Source organism: Balaenoptera ricei, chromosome 2 (assembly GCF_028023285.1).
Source record: "Balaenoptera ricei isolate mBalRic1 chromosome 2, mBalRic1.hap2, whole genome shotgun sequence".
NCBI classification, from domain to species: Eukaryota; Metazoa; Chordata; class Mammalia; order Artiodactyla; family Balaenopteridae; genus Balaenoptera; species Balaenoptera ricei.
In genome coordinates this window covers 159,445,277-159,471,613 of record NC_082640.1, presented here as the reverse complement: position 1 = coordinate 159,471,613, position 26,337 = coordinate 159,445,277, and the positions used below count along the sequence as shown (strand labels likewise).

General features: G+C 43.5%; 2 protein-coding genes across 8 annotated transcripts in view; one reads left to right on the top strand and one right to left on the bottom strand.

Moving 5' to 3' along the window:
• HEATR4 (HEAT repeat containing 4) overlaps positions 1 to 26,337 on the top strand; it is an 88,797-nt gene that overhangs the window by 18,390 nt on the left and 44,070 nt on the right. For 5 of the 6 annotated variants that reach the window (XM_059914594.1, XM_059914596.1, XM_059914597.1 and 2 more), the window contains exons 2-3: positions 9,256 to 9,390; positions 24,764 to 26,117. The gene's annotated coding sequence lies outside the window, so the exon portion shown is untranslated. The remainder of the gene's footprint in view (positions 1 to 9,255; positions 9,391 to 24,763; positions 26,118 to 26,337) is intronic. The other variant, XM_059914595.1, reaches the window with a different exon arrangement.
• Positions 2,626 to 25,488, bottom strand: LOC132359850 (acyl-coenzyme A thioesterase 1-like). 2 transcript variants are annotated; one of them, XM_059914603.1, is made up of 3 exons: positions 24,794 to 25,488; positions 7,577 to 7,779; positions 2,626 to 5,111 (listed from the first exon to the last, which is right to left on the bottom strand). In XM_059914603.1, the coding sequence occupies exons 1-3, from the start codon at positions 25,377 to 25,379 to the stop codon at positions 4,506 to 4,508; spliced, it is 1,395 nt and encodes a 464-aa protein (XP_059770586.1). In that variant the 5' UTR covers positions 25,380 to 25,488; the 3' UTR covers positions 2,626 to 4,505. The 2 variants fall into 2 exon arrangements, with proteins under 2 accessions (XP_059770586.1, XP_059770587.1); XM_059914604.1 differs by lacking the exon at positions 24,794 to 25,488 and adding an exon at positions 17,105 to 17,339.

The following is a 26,337-nucleotide window of genomic DNA, read 5'->3' as shown; positions in this document are numbered from 1 at the left end:
GAGGAAAGTTCAGTCTTATCACCAGAAATAGGAGTCAAGGCTGAGAGAGTTCTGCACATGACTGTCACAATCATTTCTCTTCCTTTAGTTTCCCCGTATATTTTACTTTTCCACAGTTTGCACGTTCTTCAAACTACTGTATAAATACTTCGGTTTTTCCACTTCTTCGGGTCTTCATTTCCTTGTTGAGACCTTGACGTACATGTAAAAAACAAAAACTTAGTATTCTTTTCTCTTGTTAATCTGTCTTATGTTAATTTTATTCTCAAGCCTAGTCAGAAACTCCAAGAGTATAGGTAAAATTTTTCCTCCCCTACACAGGTGAGATAAGGTAAAACCACATGCATTCCTAGTAGAAATTTTGTTGATATTCGAATAGTAACAAGTATTGAAATAGAGCACAAAGGGATACTGTTGAGGAAACAGATGATGTCAAGGGGCTCTGATTAGCTAGATGTGGTCCAGTCAATGGCCACTAAAGGGATGAAGAAGCCTGAAGAGCACTGTCCTCTCCTAAAATGAAGTTTGATTAGTTCCTACCCCTGGGGCTTCTCCAGATCCAAACTGATGCCCATGCAGAACTGGTGTCCACTTACTGTTCAGAATGAAACCTCTTTTAGGAAAAGGAACAGTCCTCCTCCCTCCCTGCAGCTTCTAGGTTTAACTAGAAAGTATCAAGAAATTTTGAGATCCTATAAAGTGTGTAAGATAGAAAGGGTCACTCTTCCCATAAGCCATTGCAATAGAATCCTTCACTATTGCAATAGTGTCCGTGTGGGTACTTCACACCATATTCTTTTTCTAAAGTACAGGGGCAACTATATCACCCTCTTTCTTACCAATCTTTAAGGTCTCCCTTTGCCTGTACAATTAAACACATTTAAGACTGTCTATCACATAGCATTCTCCTCCTTTTGTAGTGTTTACACACTGCTATTTTATGTGTACCCTATACTCTAACATGGACAACTATACTTGAACACACTTGAGTTTTCCACCACTGAGCCTGTTATTTTGACTTCCTAAAATGTCTTCTGTATATAAGGAAAAACCTACAGTTCTCCTCCTGTGTCTTTCTTTTCTGTGTGTCTCCTTTACTACTCACGCAGAACACTGCACTTCTGACACTGCTGGTTACCACATGTGTGGAGGTTTTTTTCTCCACACCAGGCAAATCTCTGAGACAACCATCTGGATGTCCTACAATTTAATTCAGTCCTAACACTATCTACCTGGAGATGGTGTCAGTTGCCTGAGGTTAAAGGCTCAGTCCCACAAAACTGCTCTCACCCCTCCTCAGCTGCCAATTGCAAGTAGTAGGTCCCCAGGGTACCCACAACTTCTGTGTGATTTGGCAATAAATCCGAGGTTTCCACAACCCCCTCCTCAGGTTCAACTAATTTGCTAGAGCAGCTCGCAGAACTCAGGGAAACCCTTACATCAACTACCTTATTAAAGGAAATCACAAAGGATATAGAGAAACAGCCAGATGAAGAGATGCATGGGGCGAAGTCTGAGAGGGTCCCGACTACAGGAACTTCTGTCCCTGTGGAGTTGGGGTGCATCACCCTGCCTGTGTGGTAGTGTTTGCCAACCTGGAAGCTCTCCAAACCCCATACTATTGGGATTTTCTGGCGGCTTCCTCACATAGGCATGATCAATTATTAACTCAGTTTCTGGCCCCGCTCTCCTCTGGAGAATGGGGCAAGATGGCTGAAAATTCCAAGCTTCTAATCATGGACTGGTCTTTCTGGTTACCAGTCCCCATCCAGGAGCCATCCAGGAGCCCACCCAGAGTCGCCTCGCTAGAACAAAAGATGCTACTAGTGCTTTTATCACTTAGGAATTTACAAGGGTTTAGGAGCTCTGTGCTGGAAGTTGGGAGAAAGGTACAGGCAGAGACCAGTACACATGTTTCTTATCATTTCCAACTTCCGTCATCAAGTCCATCTTGCAAAACCTGACACATATATATTCACACACATATACATAGTTTAAATGGCAAATAACAAGGTAATATAATGTTCCCAAAATATATTAGAATTATCTAATATATCTACTTCTGAAATACATAATGAAATGCTGCTCTAGGTCATGAAGAAACAGGTGAACATTCTAAAGGAATGGGAAATGTAGATTAAAAGGAATACGAATATTTTCCCAATAAGAGAGGGAAATAATTAACCTCACTAACAACAAAAACAAAAACAAAAAAGCACAATATGAGATTCTCTTTTCAACCTATAAAATTTATAAAATTATAAAAATTAGACACACGCACTACACCAGTATTGACAACATGGCTGTCTCGTACAGTATCTTTGATGGTGTAGTTGATTGTTTCTGGTATGCATAGTAAAGGATCATAATACTGTTCAGAAGTTTGACCCAGTAATTTCCTTTCAAAGAATCTCTCTTAAAGAAATAATCAGTGACACACAAAGTCTTATACATGTATATGTCCCTTCACCATAGGAACGGACTTTATAAAGAAAAACTATCAACAATGTCAAGGGCTGACAACAGGGGACTGATTAAATGAAGGGTAGTAGCACCAATCAATGGAATACACATCACTGTTTTTAAAAAGTCATGTATTTGAAGAATATAATAACATGGTAAGAAAAACATCATACAATACTGAGGTAAAATGGATGTACACTTACTTGAGTAAAAACTCAATACACACAACAACAAGCCTAGAGGAAAATGGAAATATTCTAAAATGTTAAGTGTGCTAGTTTCTAGTGAATGGATTATATGCAACTCCTTTTCTAGTGAATAATTTTCTCTATTTTCCAAGTTTTCTATGAATTTTTATTACTCTAGATTCAGAGAAAAAGAGATCCTATCAGTTAAGACCCATATCAAAAGCCACTATCACTCTGAATTCTTTTCTAATCTTCACATCATAGTATGTAGTTTCACTCTCCCCTCCAGAACACGTGCCTATGGTGTCTCTATTTCCCCTTTTCTTAGATCCTCCTACTCAAGAGAATTTAAAGAGGAAATCATCTTTGTGTCTTTTGAAATACATGGTCTACAATTTAACTTCATCATTAATTGGCCCCCAAATTTCTGCTGCTTCTGCCTTTTATCACTCATTATCAGCCTCTAGAGAAGCCTGACACTCCAGCTTGATAGATGGCGAGATTCCTTCAAGTGTCACGGAAGACACTGTTTACAGAAAGTAGCGGAAAGAGAGATACAAAGAGAGGAAAGAGGAAGAGGAGGGCAAATCGCATACACATTGTTAACAATCAAGGGAAGGAGTGTAGGCATTTTGAGTTGCCTGTCAACTCCCGCAAAACCATACTACTATGTCAAGGGTTTAAACACGGTTCCAGATCTACTCTTTCAACATCAATGCCCTGAAATACCCCTACCCTCACACTGCAAGTCCAGGAACTCCCCTGAGAACTTAGGCAGGAGAAAGACGAGCCACTTCCTTTGCCTGTGGCTGGGGCTGCTGCCCTGCACAGGGCATGGACGGGCTCGAGAGAGAAGAAACTTGATGTGGGGAGCCGGGGCCGCAGCTCTAGAGGTACCATGCAGGTACTGAGTCTCAGTTTCCTCATCTGTAAAATGAAGATGACACCTGCCTCACAATGGTATAGAAGAAAAAAACAGATGGCAAAACAAAAAGAGTTCTGTACTGTTTTTGAATTTCAGGAAAAAACACCTGTCAGGAATTGCTTTACTGAAAAAGAAAGTTGAGGAACTGGAACACCATATCACAAATTAACGTGTTTTTTATTTTAAACACATTAAGCTTTAGAAAAGTTTAGTAAGTTTAATATGGAACTATTTATATCAAGTGGTGCAAAACTGAATCATTTATTTGCACGCTAATGATTATTAAAGTCACTTACGAAATTCATCTAAATAATGTTTTACCAGCTTTCAAAATAACTAGATCACAAAGGTCCATATGTGAAGATACAAAAATAACTTAAAATACACTTGCATGAGGAGAATCCTTACTCATTCAAGGAGAAGATATCAAAGAACTAAAAACCTACTTGCTTTGAAAATTTTTAGTAATTTTTTTTCATCTAAGTAGTTCTGTAACTAGTATAGTAATTTACAGCTAAGATGTTCACTTCCATTCTTAAATTAGAAACTCAGATCTGATAAGATTTTTGATATTTTATATGCTTTTCTTCCACAGTAGGTAATCATTTATTTATAAATTAATTATTAAACAAAATCAATAATAAATTATTCAAATAATTACTGAGCACCAGTTGTGTACCAGGTATTACTCTTTTCCTTTCAGAGCTAAAGCCTTGTCAGTTATGTGTTGTTAGATACTAAAGGGCATGCTTTCTCCATCTGTTGTGTTTTCTGTAGAATCACTCTCCTCCCAAACAACTGAAAAAGTATGTAATTTGTAAATATCTTGAAAATTTCTTGGTACGTTCACTTTAACACTGAAGTAATTATTAACAAGAAAAAAACTACACGTATACACTAATTGTGGCAGCTGTTCCCAGGATAAATGATTACAGCGTTCCTGGGACTGTCCCCTTTTCCCCCCCCAAGTGTTTGTGGAAGAAAGTCTGGAGCTGCTGCCAAGCATCCACCTGGGCCCTGGCATGAGCCCTGGGCTCCCCTCCCCAGATGACAGGACTGCCCACCAACGTGTGCAGGGAAGCCCGGCACATGGGGAAGTAAGGAGGCTCAATGTAGTGTCCCGCCCCTGGGTAGCAGATGATCTGGGGCTTCGCCTTACTATGGGCCTGCAAGCGTTTAGAGGCCTCATTAGCATAGAATTCACTCTTCCAGTTGTGGTCATCCTGACCCACAAGGAACAGGAAGGGGCACTCAGCCCTTTCCACAGGAATGAAGCTCTTCTGGTCAGGTCCTTCCAAAGGGCTGTTCAGGACATCCAAAATGTCTGCTAGGCCGTCTTTGGTCACCTTGAATCGACTTCGGCTGACACCCACAGGCGGCAGTGTCTCACCCTTGTAGTGTAAGGTTCCGCCGACACTGGCCACAGAGCCATTGATTATGACAGCCGCGGTGATGCCCTTCAGGAACGCGGCCATGGAGAGGCAGAGTTCGCCTCCTTTGGAAATCCCAAGCAGCCCGACCCCTGGGCCCTTTACCTGAGAAAAGGCCAAAGGGAAAAGGAGAATGAGTCCATGAGCAGTGCAGTGTGGCGAGTAGCGCCTGGACTTGAGAGTCGGTTAGAACTGAGCATGGATCTGGGCTCTCCCACTTATCAGGGTTTGCAGCCTTGGGATACTGACTTATCTTTCCTCTTTACCTTGCTTTCCACAATTTCTCCATCACCATTCCTGGTGTCTTCAACCATGTGGATGACAACTAAATACTTTGGCCTCGCAGTTCCTTGACCTCCAAACCTCCCATGATCTTTTTTTCTCCCCGACCTTAGACACACACTTCCATTGTCACAACCTAAACCGAGTCATCAATAAGTACATCATCTCCAAAATCTCAGCCTCAAGCATTCTACTCTCGAATCACCATCTTATTTATCTCCAGTTTAGCCATTTTAGTACTGCCCACTCCCACCTCTTTGAGACTCTGACTACCATTTTTTCCCTATCAGTACCTCTCTCATTTTCTCACTTCCCACCTCATCCAGCTTAGATTTCAAGCTTCATCGTTATTATCGCTCCCCTGCAAACACTCCTAACTCCCTTAATACCTCTCTCCCTTTGGTCCTACTTGCCTAGAAAAGTGCTAACCTCAGTTAAAAACACCTGTTATTCACTTCCTCCAGGCCTGCATTTGTGCAAATGAACACTGCTGGAGAAAAAAATACATGCTTGTCGGGCTTCCCTGGTGGTGCAGTGGTTAAGAATCCGCCTGCCAATGCAGGAGACATGGGTTCGAGCCCCGGTCCAGGAAGATCCCACATGCCGCGGAGCAACTAAGCCCATGCACCACAACTAATGAACCTGTGCTCTAGAGCCCGCGAGCCACAACTACTGAGCCCGTGTGCCTAGAGCCCATGCACCTCAACAAGAGAAGCCACCGCAATGAGAAGCCTGCGCACCACAACGGAGTAGCCCCCACTTGCCACAACTAGAGAAAGCCTGCACACAGCAACGAAGCCCCAACGCAGCCAAAAATAAATTAATAAAAAAAAATACATGCTTGTGCGGACAGATCTTACTTTCATGTCATGAACACAAATTTCAAATAAGTATCCATATTGCCCCTCAATCCTGCTTCCCTGATGTTTGCTTTCCACTTCTCCAAAAGGCCATTCCACCTTGTCTCCTACCTCTGTAAGCCCCTTTAACCCCTACTCGCCTTCACTAAAAATAGAAGCTATCAGGTAGGAACTTGTTCTCAATTTTCCCTTCCAAGTCTACTTAGTTCTACATGAATCAAGCTCTCCTCCTTCCCTCCTGTTTCCAAAGTATCTCTAATTCAAGGCCACCCTCTGCTTGTGCTTGGGACCCCATCTATTCTCATCCTCAGGGACTTTGCTCCTGCAATTACTTCCTCCTTCTCTCTCTCCTTCATAACTTTCTTCTCTACTGGCTCATCCCCATCAGTGTACCCCAAGCTCTAGTACCTCTTACATTTTAATAACAATCCTTTGAGCTTAAATCCACTCTGCCCCAGTTTTCTACTCCCTTTCACAGCAAAACTTGTGGGAAACTTTGTAGTTATTTTCTTTCTTCATTTTCTACTCAATCCCCTCCAGGTTAATTTGGGTTTGCCCTATTCCATAAGGACTCTTCTTGTCAATTACCAAACTCTTCTGTTACAAATGCCTTTTTATTGACCTCTCAACAGCACTTTTTTTTTTTTTTGTCATGGTTTCTACAAGAGCACCCTTAACTGTTTTCAGCCACTTATTTCTCATAGAGATACTCGGAATGGGATATTACTGTCATCCCAACTTTTGAGAGGAAGAAACAGAGGCCCCAAAGTCATGAAGCTAGTTAAGTGGCAAAATCAAACCTCAAATTTAACTTTTCTCTATCAAACATATTGTGCTGGTTCCACTACACCCCATCACATTTTCTAAGAGCTCCAGCACTTCCATCCACCTTGAGCTCTGATTGACTTATAAAATAAGCAAGGTTTATCTCCTAATCCTCTGATACCCTGAGCAAGGTGTATCTTCTAATCCTCTGATATCCTGAGCCCTCCAAACACTCCGTATTACCTAGGTTCTTTGTCACCAGGTTTTTCTTTAAAACTGAATCCTCTGCTCTCAGAGGGGCACATGGAGGAGAGGTTTATTAAACACAAACATTTAAACTAGAGACACTGATCTCCTTCCCCTTTTCCTCTACTTCCTGTGTCAAACCCAGGGTTCTCAATGTGTTTGGGCTTGTAATGAAATAGTATAAAATACTGGAATTTAAAATTCCATAATTCCAACTAGGACATCTTTACTAGCAGGAAATCTATTACAGTAACATCTAATTGCATGGAAACTGTCTGGGAAAAGCGACTATGAAAGGTAGTGTGTGTTGGGGGCAGGGAAGGGCTGTCATGAATTTGTCAAGTTCTGTGAAAACCAAGAGCATTTAAGAGAAGGAGAACTGATATGTAGAACATAAAAATTAGAGGAAGTTCCAACCTGAGGGTGATTAAGCAGGTAGTTCATAGCTTCTTCAAAGTACTCCAGGTGGAGGTTCTCTATGCTCTTGGGGAGGTCTTCATAGTTATAATAAGCCAGAGCCATCACAGCAAAACCCTTCCCAGCCAGCAGACTAGCTCGATATTCCGGAAGGCCACGTCCAGTTCCAGAAATGTCCACAATCCCAGGAAAGGGTGCAGGTCCTTGGGAAGAAACAAAACACAAGACTAAACTATACTTGAAACTCTTTGCAGTGGCATCAAAAGCCATTTTTACCTATTTGGTGATGTCAAAGTTTTCTGTTGACAATCAGAAATGCTGAATGGCTCTGGTCTTCAAAGATCCAGACTGTAGCATAGGCTAAACCGACATTCCCCACTATACCTGGGGCCTCAAGGCCCCACAGATTTTTACAAAAAGCATGTACTATTTTTTTTTTTAAATAAATTTATTTATTTATTTTTGGCTGCGTTGGATCTTTGTTTCTGTGCGAGGGCTTTCTCCAGTTGCAGCGAGCGGGGGCCACTCTTCATCGCGGTGCGCGGGCCTCTCACTGTCGCGGCCTCTCCCGTTGCGGAGCACAGGCTCCAGACGCGCAGGCTCAGTAGTTGTGGCTCACGGGCCTAGTCGCTCCACGGCATGTGGGATCCTCCCGGACCGGGGCACGAACCCGTGTCCCTTGCGTTGGCAGGCGGATTCTTAACCACTGTGCCACCAGGGAAGCCCCATGTACTATTTTTGTGATTAAAAATAATTTAAAGGGACTTCTCTGGTGGCGCAGTGGTTGAGAATCTGCCTGACAATGCAGGCGACATGGGTTTGAGCCCTGGTCCTGGAAGATCCCACATGCCACGGAGCAACTAAGCCCATGCACCACAACTATTGAGCCTGCGCTCTAGAGCCCATGAGCCACAACTACTGAGCCCACGTGCCACAACTTCTGAAGCCCGTGCGCCTAGAGCCCAAGCTCTGCAACAAGAGAAGCCACTGCAATGAGAAGCCTGTGCACAGCAACGAAGAGTAGCCCCCGCTCGCCGCAACTAGAGAAAGCCCACACACAGCAACTAAGACCCAACATCGGAGACCCAATGCAGCCAAAAAAAAAAAATTTATTTTTAAAAATAGTAATAATTTACGGATAATGAAAACAGCAAATCATTGCCCTCTCCCGCCCCCAAATCAACAATGCCAAATGCTAGTGAGGATGTGGAACAGCTGGATCCCTCATACACTGCTGGTGATGTGAAATTAATAAAGGGAAACCTCACAATGGATCCAGAGGACAGAAGGGGAGCTCTCAGCAGTACCACTCCACATCATTTTTAGGAAGAATTGTCAAATACAGATCCCAGGAGAAGAATCATCAACAGGAAAGAATCATCAATCACAGGCCCCCAAAAGAAAAGATGTACATTGCATCCCTTCCAAGAAATCGACTACCCCAGCAACTCAAGCTAATGAGAAATCACCATCACCCTAAACTGTCACTTTTCTCCAATGGACTTTTGTTAAAAACAACCCCTACCAAATTCCTTTTTCTGTATAAAACAACATTCCTCTCCTTGTTTTGTTGGACTTGCCTATGGTTTTTGCTATGGCTTGCTTGTCCTGAATTGCAATTCTCTGGTATTGTAGAGTTAACCCATTTTTGCTGGTAAAACCACTGTTTTATTTTTAAGGGCAATATGACTTGGTGTTCAGAAGTGGGATCCAAAAAGGACCCCACAAAACTCCCAGGCTGGTGTGGACACAGGTGCCAGTACCCACAGAGCCCACTGAGCTTACTGCCTTCTAGCTGACCCTGGAGTTTGAGGGTAAGTCTCTCCTGGATTTCAAGCTCCACTCTCTGCACTGTGAGCTCTCCAAGCTTTATTCAGGATCTATTTAAAGGCTTTGGGACACTGGTGGGGAGTGAGGGGGAGGAGAAGTGGAGCTCCGACAGGACCAGCTCCCCTGAGGGGTGGCTGGGAGAGGGGAGGGGTTCCCACGCCTGGAGGAACCCTTGGGGGTTCAGATGGGGGGAGCGAGCCTAGTGTTTCCCCTGCCCAATCAGCCCCGGGAAGCCTGCTGGGCTTCCAGGCTGTGTCCTCCACCCTCTGAGGCCCTCTTCAGGCCCTGTTGGTCCTAGGGGCACAGGAGGTGGGGGAGAGTGGAGAGAGAAGAGGAGAGGCAGACAGGGAAGGGCCCTCCAGGATTGGAGGATCAGGGGAGGCACGGAGGGCATTTCCCCCGCCCACTCAGGCCCTGGAAAACCTGCTGGACTCCCAAGCCTGGACCTCCTTCTCTGGGGCCCCCTCTGGCCAGGTGGGTCCTAGGGGTGTGGGAGGGAGGGAGGAGAGGGGAAGAGGAGGAGAGACTGACGGTGGGGAGGGGCCATCCAGGATCAGAGGATCAGGGGAAACACTGGAGGCATTTCCCCCACCCACTCAGCCCCAGGAAGCCTGTTGGGCTTCTGGATCTGGTCCCCTGCCTTCTGGGGCTCCCTCTGGCTGTGTGGGTCCTAGGGGCATAAGAGGGAGGGAGGGGGGAAGAAGAAGAGAGGCCAATGGGGGACGGACCCTCTGGGATTGGAGGATGGGGGGGAACGCACCTAACCCCCCCCACCCCAACTCAGGCCCAGGGAGCCTGTGGGGTCCTGGACGTGGTCCTCCACCCTCCAAGGCCAGAGGCACTGCTGGGCCCCTCCTGCCTAAGCCCTACCCCCCACTCCCGCAGGGCCTTTTCCGGCCCTTTGGGACCTAAGCATAGGCCCCATCCACCGCCTAAACCCCACTCCTGCTTAAGCCCCGCCCCCCTCCCCCAGCCAAGGCTTTTTTTTTTTCTCTCTTTTTTGCTATTGTGGTTCTGTTTTACCTTCTGGTTGTTGTTTCATCTATATATATATTTTTTCTACCATATCTTTTAGTTTCCTAATTTTGTTATTTACTCTTTGTTATTGTTCTGCTCCTTTTTTTCTTTTTCTGCCACCCCACACAGCTTGCAGGATTTTGGTTCATGGGCCGGGGGTCCGGCCTGAGCTCCTGCGGTGGGAGCTCCAAGTCCGAACCACTGGCCTAACAGAGAACCTCAGACCCCAGGGAATATTCACCAGAGTGAGGTCTCCTGGAGGTCCTCATCTTGGCACAAAGACCCAGCTCTACACAACAGCCTATAAACTCCAGTGCTGAAAGCCTCAGGCCAAACAACCAGCAAGACAGGAACACAATCCCACCCATCAAAAAAAAAAAAACAAAAAACAAAATGAGACAACAAAAAAATATGTCACAGGTGAAGGAGCAAGGTAAAAACCTACAAAACCAAATAAATGAAGAAGAAATAGGCAACCTACCTGAAAAAGAATTCAGAGTAGTGATAGTAAAGATGATCCAGAATCTTGGAAATAGAATGGAGGCACAGATTGAGAAAATACAAGAAATGCTTAACAAAGATCTAGAAGAACTAAACAAACAAACATAGATGAACAACACAATACCTGAAATGAAAAATACACTAGAAGGAATCAATAACAGAATAACTGAGGCAGAAGAATGAATAAGTGAGCTGTAAGACAGAATGGTGGAAATAACTGCCTAGGAGCAGAATGAAGAAAAAAGATTGAAAAGAATTGAAGACAATCTCGAAGACCTCTGGGACAACACTAAACGCACCAACATTCGAATTATAGGGGTTCCAGAAGAAGAAGAGAAAAAGAAAGGGTCTGAGATAATATTCGAAGACATTATAGTGGAAAATTTCCCTAATATGGGAAAGGAAATAGTCACCCAAGTTCAGGAAGCGCAGAGAGTCCCATACAGGATAAACCCTAGGAGAAACACACCAAGACACATATTAATCAAACTAACAAAAATTAAATTCAGGGGCTTCCCTGGTGGCGCAGTGGTTGAGAATCTGCCTGCTAATGCAGGGGACACGGGTTCGAGCCCTGGTCTGGGAAGATCCCACATGCCACGGAGCAGCTGGGCCCGTGAGCCACAACTACTGAGCCTGCGCATCTGGAGCCTGTGCCCCGCAACGGGAGGGGCCGCGATAGTGAAAGGCCCGCGCACCGCGATGAAGAGCGGTCCCTGCACCGCGATGAAGAGTGGCCCCCGCTTGCCGCAACTAGGGAAAGCCCTCGCACGAACTGAAGACCCAACACAGCCAAAAATAAATAAATAAATAATAAAAAAAAAAAAAAAAAAAAAAAAAAAAAATTAAATTCAAAGAAAAAATGTTAAAAGCAGCAAGGGAAAAGCAACAAATAACATACAAAATAATCCCCATAAGATTATCAGCTGATTTTTCAGCAGAAACTCTGCAGGCCAGAAGGGAGTGGCAGGATATACTTAAAGTGATGAAAGAGAAAAACCTACAACCAAGATTACCGAGCAAGGATCTCATTCAGATTCAACAGAGAAATCAAAAGCTTTACAGACAAGCAAAAGCTAAGAGAATTCAGCACCACCAAACCAGCTTTACAACAAATGCTAAAGGAACTTCTCTAGGCGGGAAACACAAAAGAAGAAAAAGACCCACAAAAACAAACCCAAAACAATTAAGAAAATGGTAACAGGAGCATACATATGGATAATAACCTTGAATGTAAATGGATTAAATGCTCCAACCAGACTCAACACAGACTGGTTCAATGGATACAGAAACAAGACCCAAATACATGATGGCTACGAGAGACCCACTTCAGACCTAGGGACACATATAGACTGAAAGTGAAGGGATGGAAAAAGATATTCCATGGAACATGGAAATCAAAAGAAAGCTGTAATAGCAATACTCGCTTCAGATAAAATAGACTTTAAAATAAAGGCTGTTACAAGAGATAAGGAAGGACACTACATAATGATCAAGGGATCAATCCAAGAAGAAGACATAACAATTATAAATATTTATGCACCCAACACAGGAGCCCCTCAATACATAAGGCAAATGCTAACAACCATAAAATGGGAAATCGACAGTAACACAATAAGAGTAGGGGACTTTAACACCCCTCTTACACCAATGGACAGATCATCCAAACAGAAAACAAATAAGTAAACACAAGCTTTAAATGACACAATAGACAAAATAGATTTTTAAAAATTAATTAATTAATTAATTAATTAATTTTTGGCTGCGTTGGGTCTTCGTTGCTGCGTGAGGGCTTTCTCTAGTTGCGGCGAGCGGGGGCTACTCTTTATTGCAGTGCGCGGGCTTCTCATTGCAGTGGCTTCTCTTGTTGCGGAGCACGGGCTCTTGGCGCTCAGTCTTCAGTAGTTGTGGCACATGGGCTCAATAGTTGTGGCTCTCAGGCTCTACAGCACAGGCTCAGTAGTTGTGGTGCATGGATTTAGTTGCTCCGTGGCATATGGGACCTTCCCGGACGAGGGATCGAACCCATGTCCCCTGCATTGGCAGGCAGATTCTTAACCACTGTGCCACCAAGGAAGTCCCTAGACCAGATAGGTTTAATTGATATTTATAGGACATTCCACCTGAAAGTGGCAGAATACACTTTCTTCTCAAGAGCACATGGAACATTCTCCAGGATAGATCACATCTTGGGTAACAAATCAAGCCTTGGAAAATTTAAGAAAACTGAAATCATATCAAGCATCTTTTCTGACCACAACACTACGAGATTAGAAATCAATTACAGGAAAAAAACTGTAAAAAACACAAATACATGGAGGCTAAACAGTGTGCTACTAAATAACCAAGAGATCACTGAAGAAATCAAAGAAGAAATTAAAAAATACATAGAAACAAATGACAATGAAAACACTACGACCCAAAACCTATGGGACGCAGCAAAAGCAGTTCTAAAGGGAAGTTTATAGCAATTCAATCTCACCTCAAGAAACAAGAAAAATCTCAAACAATCTAACATTACAACTAAAGCAACTAAAGAAAGAAGAACAAAGAAAACCCAAAGTCAGTAGAAGGAAAGAAATCATAAAGATCAGATCAGAAATAAATGAAAAAGAAATGAAGGAAACAATAGCAAAGATCAATAAAACTAAAAGCTGGTTCTTTGAGAAGATAAACAAAATTGATAAACCTTTAGCCAGACTCATCAAGAAAAAAAGGGAGAGGAAGCAAATCAATAAAATTAGAAATGAAAAAGGAGAAATCACAACTGCCACCTCAGAAATACAGGATTATAAGATTATAAATACAGGATTATAAATACAGGATTATAAATAGGATTAAATATATAAATATAAGATTTTTAAAAAATATATAAATATAAGATCTTATATAAATATAAGATTATAAATACAGGATTATAAATACAGGATTATAAATAGGATTATAAGAGACTACTACAAACAACTATATGCCAATAAAATGGACAACCTGGAAGAAATGGACAAATTCTTGGAAAGGTACAATTTTCCAAGACTGAGCTAGGAAGAACTAGAAAATATAAACAGACCTATCACAAATAATGAAATTGCAACTGTAATTAAAAATCTTCCAACAAACAAAAGCCCAGGACCAGATGTCTTCACAGGCAAATTCTATCAAACATTTAGAGAAGAGCTTACACCTATCCTTCTCAAACTCTTCCAAAAAACTGCAGAGGGAGGAACACTCCCAAATTCATTCTATAAGGCCACCATCACCCTGATACCAAAACCAGATAAAGATATCACAAAAAAAGGAAATTACAGACCAATATCACTGATGAACATAGATGCAAAAATCCTGAACATAATACTAGAAAACAGAATCCAACAGCACATTAAAAGGATCATACACCATGATCAAGTGGGATTTATCCCAGGGATGCAAGGATTCTTCAATATACACAAATCAGTCAATGTGATACACCATAGTAACAAATTAAGGAATAAAAACCATATGGTCATCTCAATAGATGCAGAAAAAGCTTTTGACAAAATTCAACACTCATTTATGATAAAAACTCTCCAGAAAATGGGCAGAGACAGAAGATACCTCAACATAATAAAGGCCATATATGACAAACCCACAGCAAACATCATTCTCAATGGTGAAAAACTGAAAGCATTTCCACTAAGATCAGGAACAAGACAAGGATGTCCACTCTCGCCACTATTATTCAGCATAGTTTTGTAAGTCCTAGCCATGGCAATCAGAGAAGGAAAAGAAATAAAAGGAAAACAAATTGGAAAAGAAGAAGTAAAACTGTCACTGTTTGCAGATGACATGAACTATAAATAGAAAATCCTACAGATGCCACCAGAAAACTACTAAAACTAATCAATGAATTTGGTAAGGTTGCAGTATCCAAAATTAATGCACAGAAATCTCTTGCATTCCTATACACTAACAATGAAAAATCAGAAAGAGAAATTAAGGAAACAATCCCATTTACCACCACAACAAAAAGAATAAAATACCTAGGAATAAACATACCTAAGGAGCAAAAGACTTATACTCAGAAAACTATAAAATATTGATGAAAGAAATCAAAGATGACATAAACAGATGGAGAAATATACCATGTTCTTGGATTGGAAGAATCAATATTGTGAAAATGACTATACTACCCAAAGCAATCTACAGATTCAATGCAATCCCTATCAAACTACCAATGGCATTCTTCACAGAATTAGAACAAAAAAATTTTACAATTTGTATGGAAACACTAAAGACCCCAAATAGACAAAGCAATCTTGAGAAAGAAAAATGTAGCTGGAGGAATCAGGCTCCCTGACTTCAAACTATACTACAAAGCTACAGTAATCAAGACAGTATGGTACTGGCACAAAAACAGAAATATCGATCAATGGTACAGGATCGAAAGCCCAGAGATAAACCCACACACTTGTGGTCACCTAATTTATGACAAAGGAGGCAAGAACACACAATGGAGAAAAGACAGCCTCTTCAATAAGTGGTGCTGAGAAAACTGGACAGCTACATGTAAAAGAATGAAATTAGAACACTACCTGACACCATACACAAAAATAAACTGAAAATGGATTAAAGACCTAAATGTAACACCAGACACTATAAAACTCTTAGACAAAAACAAAGGAAAAACACTCTTTGACATAAACCACAGCAAGAACTTTTCTGACCCACCTCCTAGCGTAATGAAAATAAAAACAAAAATAAAAATGGGACCTAATTAAACTTAAAACTTTTGCACAGCAAAGGAAACCATAAACAAGATGAAAAGACAACCCTCAGAATGGGAGAAAATATTTGCAAATAAAGCAACGGGCAAGAGATTAATCTCCAAAGTGTACAAACAGCTCATGAAGCTCAATATCAAAAAAACAAACAACCGAATTAAAAAAATGGGTGGAAGACCTAAACAGACATTTCACCAAAGAAGACATACAGATGGCCAAGAGGCACATGAAAAGAAGTTCAACATCACTAATTATTAGAGAAACACAAATCAAAACTACAGTGAGGTATCACCTCACACAGGTCAGAATAGCTATCATCAAAAAATCTACAAACAATAAATGCTGGAGAGGGTGTGGAGAAAAGGGAACCCTTTTGCACTGTTGGTGTGAATGTAAATTGATACAGCCACTATGAAGAACAGTATGGAGGTTCCTTAAAAAACTAAAAATAGAACTACCATATGATCCAGCAATCCCACTACTGGGCATATACCCTGAGAAAACCATAATTCAAAAGGACACACATACCCCAATGTTCATTGCAGCACTATTTACAATAGCCAGGACATGGAAACATGGAAACAATCTAAATGTCCAATGACAGATGAATGGATAAAGAAGATGTGGTACATATATACAATGGAATATTACTCAGCCATAAAAAGGAATGAAACTGGGTCATTTGTAGAGATGTGGATAGAACTAGAGTCTGTCATACAGAGTGAAGTAATCCAGAGAGAAAAACAAATATTGTATATTAACACATATATGTGGAATCTTGAAAAATGGTACAGATGAACCTATTTGCAGGGCAGGAATAGAGATGTAGACGCAGAGAACGGACATGTGGACATGCGGAGGGAAGGGGAGGGTGGGATGAATTGGGAGATTAGGTTTGACATAAATATACTACCATTTGTAAAATAGCTAGCTAGTGGGAACCCGCTGTATAGCACAGGGAGCTCAGCTTGGTGCTCTGTGACAACCTAGATGGGTGGGATGGGGGGGTTGGGAGGGAAGTCCAAGATGGAGGGGATATAGGTATACATATAGCTGATTCACTTCATTGTACAGCAGAAACTAACACAACATTTTAAAGCAGTTATACTCCAATTAAAAAAAAAGGCTTTGTCCTTTATTCCTTTAGCCTTGGGTCTGATTTGTTTAGGGACTGGGCTGTTCCTATTGGAACTGTGCTGTTTAGGAATTTTTCTTTTTGCTCTAGAGAAAAACCTTTAAGAAATGGGATCCCAGTCATCAAAATGCTTTGACGATGCCCCCGCTTCTGGAACTCCAGCCAGTTTTATGTTTAAAAACTTTGGTCCCTCCTCATGTGCATTTCTAACTAAATGGACAGCCCTAAGAAACATAATTTAGAACACCAATCGACATGATGGGGAACTTTTGAGCTCCCCAAACTTACTTGTCTTTCCTTTTTTTAAAATAAATTTATTTATTTATTTTTGGCTGTGTTGGGTCTTCATTGCTGTACGTGGGCTTTCTTCAGTTGTGGTGAGCGGGGGCTACTCTTCGTTGTGGTGCGCAGGCTTCTCACTGCGGTGGCTTCTCTTGTTGCGGAGCACGGGCTCTAGGTGCCGGGGCTTCAGTAGTTGCGGTGCATGGGCTCAGTAGCTGTGGCTCACAGGCTCTAGAACACAGGCTCAGTAGTTGAGGTGCATGGGCTTAGTTGCTCCGCAGTATGTGGGATCTTCCCGGACCAGGGCTCAAACCCGTGTCCCCTGCATTGGCAGGCGGACTCTTAACCACTGCACCACCAGGGAAGTCCTACTTACTTTTCTTAAAACTGAATTGGACACCCATTTTAATTGGCATTTTGAGGCTTCCAAACAATATCGGGAATCTAAAATTACCTCTCTGCAAATAACAATTTCTAAGGTAACTGAGGCAAACAAACAACTAAAGAAGTCAAAAGGCTTCTGAGGCCTCTCTTTCCCTCTCCCCTTCTTTGACTCCATACATATGGCAGCCACCTTACTGTGTTCAGGCCCCACCTCTAATGCCACCCCCCTCCTTCCCTGCTGCACTGCCTCCACCTCCTCTATGCCTCAGTTTCCCCGTTCTAATGCTCTCACTGAGTTCCCTTTTTCCCTGAACTTCTCTCTACTCCCTCCTCCTCTGAACCTATCAGAATCTGCCCCTCTAAAATTATGTCTTCTGAGGACCCAAATAAACCCCAAATTTCTTATGTTCCCTGGACTAAAGCCAAACTGGGAGCCATAGTTGAAGAGTTTTTAAAGTAAGTGAGGACCCTCATAGGTTTGCTGAAGAGTTTAACACAGTTATTCAAACTTACCAAGCTGGTTGCTTAGATTTCTATCAGTTAGTCCACCTGCTTGTTGGTGAGGTCAGCCCAAACGTTGGATGAAGCGTCCCTGATGAGAACATCCTGAACAGGATTTAGAAAAACAAACCCCTAACTTTTGGCAAAGTGCTAGAATACTTGCTGAAAACCTCTACTGAGCAATTACAGTAGCTTTTCCTAAAACTACTGATTGGAACAAAATTCAGGCTTGCACACAAAAATCTGATGAACCTGTTCATGACTAGTAGAATTGATTTCAGATTGTTTTCAAAGCAAATTCTGGTCTTCCTTCATATGGTGAATCCACTCAGGTAGCCTTTGACTCTATGTGTATTTATGTGCTGAGCCAGGATCTTCCTCTTTTAGTTAAAACAAGCAGGGTGGAATGGGAAACTATGTCCACTCCAGATTTAGTTAATCTGGCAAATCAGCTCACTTGCACCCTAGATGAGTCACCTAAAAGAAAGACCACTAGACTTCTTAATTTTCAACTCTGGCAAATGAAGTCCCCTGAACAGAGCCAAAATCCCTCCTAGTTTTTCCTATTATTGCAAAGAGCCCGGACATTGAAAAAGATTTTTACAAATTTTAGTGCTCCAGGTGCCTTCAGGCCTCTAGCCAGCCTTTCCAATGTCCTCCTAATTTCCAATGACGGGGCTCTGAGGAACTACAGGGGCCCTTCCCAATCCTCCTTCTTAATCCACTTGGAGAAACATTTCTCCAGATTGGGGATGAAGCTCTCTCTGTCCTTAATGACACACCAGAGCTACACTCTCCATGCTCAACCCCACTGCTATAAAGCAGCCCCTGCTTTGGAGTTCTAAAATAGTTCAAATAGTGGGGCTCTCTAATGAATCTCAAGAAGTTCCCGTCTCTGAACCTATTCCCTTTTGTTTAGGCCCTTGACAGATATACACCCTTTTCTCCTGAGTTCCTCTGTCCCTATTCATTTATTAGGCTGAGACTCAGAAAAGGATTATACTGGAATTTCTCTCTCCCACAACAGGGAAATAATTCTGGAATTTGACAGTAGCAATCAAAATAGCCAACCAAGTGAATTAAATGACTCTTTGACATCCTTTATTGGCTCCATTACTGACGGCACTGTAGCTGAATCTGGGAGACACTGATCAATTGTCCTGACTGGATCAGCTACCATCATCCTCTTTACAGGCAAAATTTCAAGTGATATTGGAGGAATCCACAGTGCAACTCCTATCAACATTCAAACAGATCTCTCAAAACCTCTCCCAAAATTAATCAGTACCCTGCAAGGTACCAAACCCATAATAGAGGATTACAATCCTCAGGGCTTCATTATCCCCTGTACTAGTCCCTGGAACACCCCTATTTTAGCTGTGAGAAAACCCAATGGCTGAGCCAGGAGGTTTGTCCAGGACTTACAAGCAATAAACACTGTCATCCCTTGACACGTTGCTGTTCCTAACCCACACACACTACTGACATCTAGTCCCAGCAACTTTTTCACTGTAACTGATTTATACAGTGCATTCTTTAGTATTTTAATTGATGAGCCTAGCCAATACATGTTTGCTTTCACTTGGGAAGAAAGGCAGTACACCTGGACAGTAATGCCCCAGTCTTCCCCAGAGAGTCCCTCCTACTTTTCACAAGTCTTGAAAGCTGATTGGGGTGATATGAACGTTTCTGCAGGCTCTACTTTGTCACAATACACAGATGATTTGCTTCTCTGCTCGCCTCAAAACTCTTCATGGGAAGACAACATCCACCTGTTAAAACTTTTGGCCTTCAAGGGACACAAAGTCTCCAAAGAAAAATTGCAGTTTGCTCTAATGCAAGTTGGATATTTAGGACACCTGACTATGGAAGAAGGACTGCATTTGGTTCCAAGTAGATGGGGCATCCTGTACTTCCCGAAACCTAAAATTAAGTGCCAATTATGAGGTTTTCTCAGGCTAGCTGTCAACTGTCAAAATTGGATTCCAAATTTTTTCATATGACCCAGCCCCTATATACTTTACTATAAAACAACAATCTGGTCTTACCAGAAATTCTAAAATTCCCACTACTTACTACTGTACATGCATTAAGCCATTAGTCTGCTGACAAAATGATAGCATTCACGAACAAATAGTGGTGGGGAAATATTAATAAAGTCACAAAAAGTGCCTACACCTCACTTGCCCCACCTGCTCAAGCTAGAATCCAGGAAAACCTGTTCACACTGCTCCTGGACACTTACTGTCTAATGGGCCATTCAAGTTTTGGCAAATAGATTTCATACAGTTTCCTCTTTCTCATGGATCTAAATATGTTTTGGTCACGGTTTGTATGTTTTCTCACTGGACTGAAGCTTTCCCCTGTAGACAGGTCACTGCTTCTGCTATAGCTAAAGTTCTGTTAGAAAAAATTATCCCTACCTGGGGAACCCCTCCTGAACTGCATAGCGATCGGGGAACCCATTTTACTGGTCAGGTACTTCAATAAGTCTGTGCTGTTTGGCTGGTTTTACAACACTTTCACTGTGCTTACTTACCATACTCGGTCTTCAGGGTAAGTCAAACAAACTAAGGGCACTATTAAGACTCAACTGGGGACTTCCCTGGTGGCGCAGTGGTTAAGAATCTACCTGCCAATACAGGGGACACGGGTTCAAGCCCTGGTCCAGGAAGATCCCACATGCCGCAGAGCAACTAAACCCGTGCACCACAACTACTGAGCCTGTGCTCTAGAGCCCGCAACGAACACCCAATGCAGCCAAAAAAAAAAAAAAAAACAACAAAGACTCAATTGGCGGGACTTCCCTGGTGGCCCAGTGGGTAAGACTCTGCGTTCCCAATGCAGGGGGCCGGGATTCAATCCCTGGTCGGGGAACTAGATCCCGAATGCATGCCGCAACTAACAGTCCACATGCTGCAACTAAGAAGTTCGCATGCAGCAACTAAGAAGTCTGAATGCCGCAACAAAGATCCCAAGTGCCGCAACTAAGACCCGGCGCAACCAATAAATAAATATTAAAATTTTTTTTTTAAAAAAGACTCATTTGGCAAAATTCGTACAAACCCTCCAAACACCTTGGCCAAAAGCATTGCTGTTGGTCCTTCTAAATCTCAGATCCACCCCCTTTGGAACTCATAAACTCTAACCCTTTGAGATAGTCACAAGACATCCAATGCACCTGGCCCCTGCCTCTTTTGATTCACAGCTGATAAAAGGAGGTATATTTCATACTGTAAAGACCTAGTTGCTTCCATTAAAAATAATCATGCTTTGGTAGAGCAATCTTGTCACAGAGCAATCCCAGGAGATGAAGACCTTAAGCATCATACCTTGTATTCTGGAGATTTCCTCCATTGAAAAAAACACCTCCAGAAAGACTCTTTTAACCCCACTGGGAAGGCCCCTTTCAAGTACTGCTAACCAACCCTTGTGCTGCCAAACTCCAGAGAATAGACTCTTCATTTCACATGACACATCTAAAAAAAGCACCAAACCCTCACTGGACCTCACATCATAGGATGACCTGAAAGTAAAGATTTCCCAGAATTGAAGCACACGACATCTAACCAGACAGCTTTGCTAAGATGTCAGGGCCAGTACTGTTAGAAAGTTCAGGATTCACATTAGTCTTTTCATCTGGACTATTAACTGACTCTGGATTCTTATCCAAATTCAGGGTAACGGAACTTGCAACCTCACATGCTATGCCACTAATAACACATTTGGTTACAAACGTTTCTTTTAAGGTAAGAATACTGTTTTAAAATGTCTTTGAAGTTTTGCTGTCTTCATGAAGAGTTCATTAGCTGTTGCCTCATGTTTATGCCTGCACTGTACCTTCCTGAATGCACTTGGTTAATTGTTTTAGATCAAGTGTGCTCTTGTTGTATTCGCTAGTCTATTTTGCTTTCCTGGCTGCTTTAAACAGGGATTTCCAGGAGGCATCCATGGCTCTGGGTTCGCCTCAGTAGGGAGAACTTTTCTCCCCAAAATCAGAATAAGTGCCAATAAATATTTATTCAGTTGGCTATCTTCAGGCCTAGGATCCCGGTTTAGAATCATCATACAATTTGGAATTGTCATGTTACTTTTGATTCTATATTTGTTTCCTGTCAAACCTCTGTAAAAATGATATACGCCAAAAGAGATGATCTCTAGTTCTTAGGGTCTTGAGAAATATGGACTATAGATGGAAAGTGCCTGAAAGTTCTCCCTCCTACCCCTCCTTGTTACTCAAATGTGACCTTAGTAGGTTTCCACTCTGTGCAGTTTCCCTCTAACAAGGGACATGACAGCCAGGAAAGGTCCTTCCTGACACAGAAGGACAAAAAGCCACTCCACTGACTCTTGATCATCGATGTTTTTGGAGAAAGATCGGGATTAAAAGGGAGAAATGTGAAAACTAATAAAGGGAAACCTCACTACAATGGAGTCAGGAGGACAGAATTGGGGAGCTCTCCTGCAGCACCACTCCATGTCAATTATAGGAAGAATTGTCAAGTACAGATCACAACAGAAAGATCATCAACAGGAAAGAATCATCAACTACAGGCCCCAACAGCAAAAGATGTAAATGGCCTCCCCTCCAAGAAACTGACTACCCCAGCAACTCAGCAATGAAAAATCACCATTATCCCAAACTCTCTTTTATCTGATGGACTTTTGTTCAAAACAACCCCTCCCAGCTTCCTCCTTTTTCTCTATAAAATAGCGTTCTTCTCCTTGCTTTGTTGCACTTGCCTATGGTTTTTGCCGTGGCTTGCTTGTTCCAATTTGCAATTCTCTGCTATTCCCAAATTAACCCATTTTTGTTAGTCAAATAACTAACTTTTATTTTTAAGGGCAACAGTGGGGATGCAAAATGATACAATCACTTTGGAAAAGAGCTTACAATTTCTTATAAAGTTAAACATACACTTAGGTTATGACCCAGCAATCTCCCTGGTATTTACCCAAGAAAAATGAAAACTTGTGTTCACACAAAAACTTGGATGCAAGCGTTTCCAGTGACTTTATTCTTAATCCCCAAAGACTTGAAACCCAAATGTCCTCCAACTGGTGAAAGAATAAAACTGTGCCACATTCATCTAATGGGAAACTTCTAAGACACAAGAAGGAACTACCAATATATGGAGCAACAGGAATGAATCTCAAATACATTATGCTAGACTCAAAAAGCTACCTACTCTGTATAAGGCTAGTTATGTCACATTTTCACTATTTACATTAAAAGTTTGTATTTAATGTGCGAATTTTAAGGACTATTTATAAGGCAAATACTTTACAAGCAGAACTTTAATAATTCAGTACTAACCGTCAAAGCCCTGTTCCCCTTCCCTCACTTTCCACTATTCTGAATTTTATTAATCTCTTGATTTTCTTTACAGTCTTACTACTTGTAAGTATACCTTAAATGGCATTTTGTTTATTTTGCCTATTTTTTGAATTTTATCTGAATGTAATGATACTGAATGTGTTCTTTGGGGACTTAATGTTTCCATCAACACTGTTTTTGAGATTCATCCATTTTGATTCTTGGTTTTTAAAAATATTTATTTTTGGCTGCATGGGGTCTTAGTTGCTGTGGCACGCAGGCTTAGTTGCCCTGCGGCATGTGGGATCTTAGTTCCCTCACCAGGGATCGAACCCGCGTCCCCTGCATTGGAAGGCGGATTCTTAACCACTGGACCACCAGGGAAGTCCCTTGATTCTTGTGACTACAGTTCAATCACTTTTGTGCTATAAATATACCTCAATTTATTCATCAGTTTTATTGCTGATGGACATTTAGGCTGTTTCCAGTTGTTTTTGCTCTTACAAACATAAATACCTATTGGTGCACCAGGAGTAGAATGCCAGTCTACTTTCTAAGTAAAAGCAATTTTTTCCAGGTAGATGAATAACTGTGTTCCTTTTTAAAAAAAATTTATTTATTTATTTATTTTTGGCTGCGCTGGGTCTTTGTTGCTGCTGGCGGGCTTTCTCTAGTTGCGGTGAGCAGGGGTTACTCTTTGCAGTGCATGGGCTTCTCAATGTGGTGGCTTCTCTTGTTGTGGAGCACTGACTTAAGTAGTTGTGGCTCACGGGCTCTAGAGCGCAGGCTCAGTAGTTGTGGTGCACAGGCTTAGGTGCTCGGCGTCATGTGGGATCTTCCCAGACCAGGGCTTGAACCCGTTTCCTCTGCATTGGCAGGCGGATTCTTAACCACTGCGCCACCAGGGAAGCCCCAACTGTGTTCCTTTTAGCAGTGTATGGGAGTTCCTTTTCCTCCACATACTGGTCAAAAACTGGTAATGTTAGACTTCTAAATTTTGAGGGTGTTTAATGTAGTGTGTAGTTTTATTTTGCATTTCCCTGATCCTAATCAGGATAAGCATCTTTTAACTTTTTCATTGGCCTGTTGCTTTTTATGTAATGGTAAAATTAACCAATAATTCAGAAGATTTCCAGTGGATAGCAAGAGGCCTTCTTCCTTCATGGTAATTTTCTTAAATCTTAATATACTCTGGGAGTTAGAAGCAAAGTTGTAAAACTGAGAAACTTTAGACAGAAAACTTTAAAAACTGGAAACTCCTTATACTTTTTTTTTTTTTTTTTTTAAATTACAACTATCTTTACCCTTTCCTTGCGATGTCTTCGTTCTGACCTCTGTCTTGGAGCAGCAGAGCCACCTCCCCAGCCAGCCTTACGTTCCATTCTTGTCTCCTCGAAATTTTCAGGCCCCACAGAGCTTCGGAATGTTGGGAGCTACCTACTTACTGCTTTTCTCTTTCACAGACAAGATAAAGAGGGAAGCAGGGGGCTTACCCGGCGGCAAGAAGAGCGTGGCGCGCACACGGCCTGAGCGCACGGGCTCGCGCCGCACCCCCGGCGCCAGGAAGTCGCGCTCCTGCACCGCCCGGCTCAGGAGTCCTCCAGCCTCCGGGTCGTGGCCATCGAGCACCTCCAGCTCCACGGCGAAGGGCGTCTGCACGTCCCGCTTCACCAGCCGCAGCAAGGGCTTCTCGGGCTCCAGAGCCCAGAGGAGCCCCATGGGCTCGAGCCCCGTGAAGCTGCCGCCCAGCGCGGGCGCGCGCTCCAGGTCCAGCTGGCCGTGGGCGTCGGCGCAGTAGCGCGCGTGGGCTCGGAAGAGCGCGCCCTTTTCGTCGCGCAGGGACGCGCGCAGCGTGACCTGCTGCCGCGGGGCCAGGCCGCGCACGGCGATGCGCACCGGCTCGTCCCAGCGGCAGCGGACTGCGGGCTCCAGCGTCACTGTCGCCGCCATCCTGGTAGGGGCCCAAGAGTTTGGGTCACCGGTCCTCAGCTTTGTAGGCCCTGCCAGCCGCGCCCAGGGTGTCGGGTCCCATCGACAGAGTCGGAAGGGTCGCAGGAGAGCCGGAAATGAGACCACCATTTTGCGCCTTTTTCAGATCTCGGGTCAACTGAACAGGGCTGTGAAGAAAGTTAGAAACTAGAGTCCCTCTAGCGACAGGCTGCCTATCTGCAGTCTAAGGCCTAATGGGGCCGAGCAGCCTGCTATAACTCTTTGGAGGGCCGCGAAGTCCTGCCAATCAGTGGCCGACCTTTAAAAGCCAGAGCGAAAGCAGACACACAGGAACTTTATGTTGGGAAAAATTTTCCTAGTTTTGCCTCTCAGAAGCTCTTTGGCTCGTGCAGCGTGGGCTGGACCGGGCTGCCCCTGAAGGAACCTGGCACTTAACAAAGTGTCCAGTCTCCAAAATTAATGTAATAGGGCAGGGCGCGCCGGCCGGACCCCGGGGCCTCCATGATGTAGGAGCGTGAGGCCACCACCGCCTCCTGCAGCCAGCCGCCCGATTGGCTCCGACGCGGGCCCAGGGCCGACCGGGGCGACCCCGGCCTCTGCCCCCGCCCCCGCCCCCAGCCTAGCTGCTAAGGCAGACGGCAGCTGAGGCAGCGCCGGCCCCTCGGCGGGACCGAGCCCCTGAGCCTGCCCGGGATCCTCTGGTGGAGCGGGGCAGCGAGCAGCCCTTGGCGCGCAGCCGTTGCTGTACGCAGTTACCCTGGGCGACCGGTTACCGTGAGAACCCCAAAGCGGGAAGGTTACAGAGGCGATTAGCGGTCCTGCTCCGCCAACTGTTTGCCCGGCGGTGGTCCTCCAGCGGAGAGTGAGGTAAGAGGTGAATCAGATCACGGCCTTCTCCCTGGGGCCCTCCAGGCCCTCCGCAGCCTCCTGCCAGCAGGTGCCCTGGGGAGCCCCAGGACAGGCTGGGGGCTGTGTCCTGTAGGGCTTCAGAGCCCTTGCCAAGGCTGCCCACTGGCGGGGCCCAGGCCTTGACGCAGTGGTGAACCTCTCCCCCATGCCCGCCTCTGCGACCTAATGGCAGCGGTAG